At 50.5% G+C, this 5747-nt stretch overlaps 1 protein-coding gene across 2 annotated transcripts; it reads right to left on the bottom strand.

Moving 5' to 3' along the window:
* Positions 1-1787: 1787 nt before the first annotated feature.
* On the bottom strand, positions 1788-5194 carry C4H1orf210 (chromosome 4 C1orf210 homolog). 2 transcript variants are annotated; one of them, XM_021161136.2, is made up of 3 exons: positions 4932-5194; positions 2656-2769; positions 1788-2488 (listed from the first exon to the last, which is right to left on the bottom strand). In XM_021161136.2, exons 2-3 carry the CDS (start codon positions 2672-2674, stop codon positions 2175-2177), a joined length of 333 nt encoding a protein of 110 aa, XP_021016795.1. In that variant the 5' UTR covers positions 2675-2769; positions 4932-5194; the 3' UTR covers positions 1788-2174. The 2 variants fall into 2 exon arrangements, with proteins under 2 accessions (XP_021016795.1, XP_021016794.1); XM_021161135.2 differs by lacking the exon at positions 4932-5194 and adding an exon at positions 4839-4925.
* Between the last annotated feature and the right edge of the window lie 553 nt (positions 5195-5747).

The following is a 5747-nucleotide window of genomic DNA, read 5'->3' as shown; positions in this document are numbered from 1 at the left end:
ACAATGCCAGCCACAAGTCACAGGCAAAGGGCAACCTGCTTCCTGCCTCCTAAGTCAACTGTGTCTTTGCTTCCAGGCAAAGCCTGGGTCCTTCCCCCAAACTCCTTTCTGCTTTTAATAAAAGACACTTAAGCCCCTCCCATCTCAAGGTGGCCTCTCTGGCTGAATCTCCCTTCACCCTTCCCTCCCCATTGTGCCATTGTATGTATGTACAAAGCAGAGGGCATCTAGGAAGTCAGTCTTTCCCTTAGACCTTTCCAGGGCTCACACTCAGGCTGTCAGTCTTACATGGCAAGCACTTTCCCTTCTGGGCCATCTTGCTGGCCCCATATTTTTCTTTTTCTTTTCTTTTTATCTTCTTTTTTTATCCTCCACCTCCGCCTCCACCTCTGCCTGTGCACTACACTGCCTGGCCTGCCGGTCCCTGAGATTCTTAATGAAATCCTTCACATTTGCCTCCACTTTCTCGTCCTTTTAGATTCACACCTCAGTCATTCAACAAATACTACTGTCCCTTGGAACCATGTACCCCAAAACCCCCTTGCAGAAGCCAAAATCCATATATATAAGCACCTTATACAAAGTTTTACAGCATTTGCATATTTCTCATGCATATCCTCCCATCTCATCCCAGTTCTTCAATTTTATGCATATGGGTGTTTTGCCAGCACAGCTGTGTAGTGTGTGTGCATGCAGTTCTAGAAGAGGCTAGAAGAGGGTGTTGGATTCCCTGAAACTGGAGTTACATATGACTGTGAGCCACTCTGGGTACTGGAACTAAACCCAGATCCTCAGAAAGAGCAATAAGTGGTCTTAACCACTGAGCCATCTCTCCAGCCCCACTTTGACTCTTAATAGAATGCCTTCATGTTATTCCATTTTCATGGATTCAGCACAAAATAATGGTGTGTGGGGTGAAGACAAAGCTCAATTATTTGTGTCTCCGTGGGCATTTTCACCAAATATTTCCCAACCAAGGTTGGCCGAGTCTGTGCATGCAAGACCCTTAGATGTCAAGGGATGAGAGTGCTTGTTTAGCATCAGTGAACAAGCTTGGGTGAGAATCTGAGATTACCCAAAAGTGGAGGAGTGGTGTGTGTGTGTGTGGGGGGGGGGGCTTCAGAGGGAGAGAGAGGGATGTGTGAGGGGAGGGGCTAACATGACCAAAATGCACAATACAGGTGTATGGATGTGTCAATTAATAACAGATTGTTATGCCTTTTTGAGTATTTGTTTATTTTGTGCTTGGCACAAGTGAGCCACCCCACACATGTAAAAGTCAGATGAGAGGGCTGGAGAGATGGCTCAGTGGTTAAGAGCACTGACTACTCTTTCAGAGGTCCTGAGTTCAAATCCCAGCACTCACGTGGTGGCTCACAACCATCTGTAATGGAATCCAATGCCCTCTTCTGGTGCGACAGTGTATTCACATATATAAAATGAATAAATAAATCTTTTTTTTTTTTTTTAAGAAATAAAGTAAGAAGAAAGAAAGAGAGGAAGAAAGAAGTCAGCTGTCAGCTTTGGGAGTCAGCTCTCTCCTTTCACATGTGGATCCTGGGGGATCAAACTCAGGGTGCCAGCCTTGGCAGCAAGCCCCCTTACCTTCTGAGCCTTTTTAATAAAATAACTGTAAGCAGAGAGGTGCTCATGAAGGTATCCTGAAGGAGAGAAGGCCTGGGTGGTGTTCTCCAGCTATGAGCAATGCATTTAGGTTCAGAGAAATGTAAAAAGACTCCTTATGCTAATCCAAAATGAAAATAGATTAATTAATTAATGTGAAAATATATTATAACCAAGTCATATACTTTATTGATAAGAAAAATTTTTCGGTAAGAAATTTGGCACGGTTTTCTCCTACTGGGACATATGTGAAATCCCAGAACTTGTTGGTCAAGGCAGCCCAAGAAGGGGGTAAAGTAGGGAGTGGGGGAGGGGGGCAAAGAAAGGAACTCAAGAGGTCTGCTCAGGCCTGTCAGGCTGTATCCTGGGACAGCAGGGAGCCATGGAGAGTTAATGAGAAACAGAATTGTCACTTTAGCGACCGACCAGTGTCAGAAAACAAGCTCCTGGTCAAGCTTTAGATACTAGCAAGAACTCTGACCCTGAGACTTGAGGAGTCACTCACTGTCTTTAAACTGCCAGGCATGGAGGGAAGTGTCCAAAGATGGAGCTCAGAGAGAGAAGTGGTCCCGGCTTCCTGTCGTCTCCATCTCACCAGCCCCAGGCTGAATGTAATTGTCCTCGATGAAGCCATCATCATCCTCATCTTCACCCACCTGTGGGCGGTTCCCACCCCCTGCTCCGGACAGNGGGCGATGCCTGTAGCTGGCATGGTATCGGCGGCAGAGGTGGCACTTGGCAGCGAGCGCGATGAGAATGGAGAGGACCACCGCCCCCAGCACAACCCCTACCAGCACAGGCCATGCCCGGCCCCCGGTGCCCAGTCCAGGGGCCTCGGTTGATGCATTGGTGGCCCCTGAGAAAGCTGCAGAGAAAGAGATGGAGTTATAAGCAGTCGCCTGATGGGACTCATGGGGGAAGGGGAGGTGGGGAGGGACTGAGAGAGTGTGGGCAGAGAGAGCCCTTCCTCCGATCTCAGCAGCTTAAGGGACCCAAACTGTGCTCAACCATCCACACCTCTGTACCACTCACTTGTGTTTCCTCCAATCATGGATAGACCTGATGTAGGTGAGCCTTGGCCTCTGCCAGAAAAAGTCCTGGCTCCAGAGACACCACAGGCTCCAGGTAGCCCCGGGGGCACAAGCCCTGAAAAATAGAGGTGTAGGGGTTATATAGAGATAGCACTTTCCACACTAGACTCACAGCCATGTTAGAGTACTATAAATGCTGCGGAGACATGGCCATTGTCCACACCACTAGTCCACAGAATAGACCCAAAGCTGCTGTCTGTGGGTTTCAGCTCTAGAACAGGCTAACAATGGGATGTCTAATGTTCTTTTTTTTTTTTTTTTTTATTTATTTATTTATTGTATGTAAGTACACTGTAGCTGTCTTCAGACACTCCAGAAGAGGGCTCCAGATCTCGTTACGGATGGTTGTGAGCCACCATGTGGTTGCTGGGATTTGAACTCTGGACCTTCGGAAGAGCAGTCGGGTGCTCTTACCCACTGAGCCATCTCACCAGCCCTCTAATGTTCTTAATAAGAACATTAAGATTTAAGCACTAGCAGTGTGCTCACAACATCCATTACATGAGTATAACTACTATTTCTGCCTCACTGTTATGCACACAGTGGCCCCAAAAGGGAAAACGATTCAGCTGAGGCCCCAGAACTTTAACTCGGGACTCTGACACCAGAGTGCAGTCTGCCATGCTCCCGGGCAACCTGATAGTAGTCAGAGCAGCGGCAGTTCAATAGCAATTGTGTGGAGCTACCCAGCTCTGGAACAGACCGCAAGAACAGAACAGAAGAACACAAGAACAAAAGATTGTCCCCCAGATAGCCCAAGCAGCCCTGCCTCTCTGTTCCTGCATCGGGAGCCTCCCCTACTACATCCCTCAGGCCTTCCAGTGGAACCATCTCAGAGGACCAACTGGGTATGAAAGGGCCCTGATGAGGGTCATGGCACTCAGGGCTGGGAGACCCTACGGGAAGGGCATGTGAGCTGGAGAAGATCGCATATACACAATTAGGCTTGGAAGCCTCGGAAGAAGGTCAAGAGTGTATGCAGAGATGCATGCGAACCTGAGGCACAGCTAGGGAAGGAGGATGGGACAGCTGGGTCTGCGCAGTGTCTGCTGGAGGGTGGTAAGAGTCAGAGACATCCCTGGGCAGAGTGGCCGGGCAAGGAACTGAAGGATCCAGCTTTGGCCACACTCCTCAATGTGGTACCCAAAGGATGCCCTGACTCAAGATGCACCACCTTCTTCTCCAGTGACTCAGCCCTCCTCCCTACCCTCTGCCACAGCGGTGTCCAAGCTACCTACTCTTTGTCCCTCTAGCCACTGTCCCCAGCTTCGATCTCCTAACAGGCATCTAGCCACCTCTTATCCACTCGGGAAGCCAACCAGAGCCTATGACTACAGCTCCCCGACATTCCAAACAGGGCCTCTTCTTAGGTGTGGGGGACTCAAAACCCAGCACGAGACCCCGAGACCAAGCCCGTTCACTTCTAGGCTCTCATTCAAATCAGAGTTTTCATTCAAATCAGACTGGTTGCTCTAGGCTGGTTGCTTCAGGGTCCACAGGTGACCTCTGACTCCTCAGCATCCAGTCAGAACTGGCCATTACCAGCCACACACTTCCCTGAGGCAGAGGGCTGGGTAGGCTGGTGTATGCCTATGGTTGGGGCCTGGGAAGCTGGGTTTCTGGGCTTAGTGCACCAGGTTTGTAAAGTGAATTCAGGGGTGTGGGGAGAGAAGCGATTGTATGGGGGAAGGGAAGCCTCAGAAATGGATCGTGCCTAGTTGACTCATTCATTCCCAGGAAACCTCTGGTTGCCTTCTGGGGCCCTCTCTCGAGGCACTCAATATTCAAAAGACAAGAGTTTGTTATACTACCATGAGTTCATTTAGACTTTTCAAAGGTTTTATACCCGTTCCCTTTCTCCCCTGCCCTGCTCTGTAAATTCTTCCCAAAGACATAGGCAAAGTCACGTCCCAAATGCCTCTGTACTCACAACCCGCACCTGTCTGCCCATCCCCCTCCAACTGTCATTTCACAACCCACAACACAATCATGCACACCCCTCAGATCTGCAGATACACACACTCAGCTGGATCTAGTTTCTCTGTTGCACGCAGGAGCCCTTATGGATCAGAAGAGGCCTGAGCACCCTCTCCCACGACCCCAACGTCCCCTCTCCGCTCCCACCTTCAGACACTGTGCACAGTCCGTGGAGGTGGCTTCCGGCTGAGACTGCTGAACCTGGACAGGTGGGAGGGCCAGAGCAATGGCTTGACTCACCTGGAACAGTGGCTGGCTGGGTGGGCGGGGCGGAAATGCAGGTGAAGGGAAGGCGGGGCACCAGCCAGGATTTGCAGCGTCCTCAGCAGGGAGGACTCACTCTAACATATTGAGGGGGCAGCAGGCTTGTTCCCTCCCCCACTGCTGTGGATTAGTGCAACTGGAATGCAGAAGGGGTCCAGCCTGTCCCCAAAAGGACAGATCTCAGCAGGCACTGCTACCAGCCCTGATAAACAAGTGGATTTCCAGTGCCGGTACAAAGTTCAAAGTTGAAGCAGGGAGTTTTACAGACCTGCAAAGGCAACAAGCCAGATGGTACCATCAGGGGAGAGAGCAATGAACAGTCTTCCCAGGCAGAGCCTGAAGGAACCAAGCTTGCTCCAGACTTCCCTGAAAAGTGCTAGCACACAGTGCGCGCGCACCTGTGTGTGTGTGTGTGTGTGTGTGTGTACACTGACATATCTACTCAAGGGGTTCTAACCTTTCTTCAGGTCTCCTGGTCCCCTTGACTTGACTTGCCAGGCCCTTGGCCCTCTCTCTTCTTTCTCTTTGCCTCTATCCTGAGGACGGATGTCTCATTTTCTTCAAGATACAGCTCAGGGTCACCTCTACCCTGGCCAGCAGAGCCCGGGACACTCTTGGTTCAGTGTTTGTCAGGAACTTGGCCTCATTCCCACCCAGCCTGCCTCCTAGCTACCTGGATGGTCTGTCTCCCAGGGTAGAAGACAGTGTCAGAGGCACTCTGGGCTCTCAGTACCCAGCACAGTACCCGAGGCTGGACACCACAGGACCAGGAGGTCACAGCTGGAGAAGGGG

This window comes from Mus caroli, chromosome 4 (genome assembly GCF_900094665.2).
Source record: "Mus caroli chromosome 4, CAROLI_EIJ_v1.1, whole genome shotgun sequence".
NCBI classification, from domain to species: Eukaryota; Metazoa; Chordata; class Mammalia; order Rodentia; family Muridae; genus Mus; species Mus caroli.
Note: the sequence above shows the minus strand (reverse complement) of the source record. Positions and strands in the feature narration are given on the sequence as shown.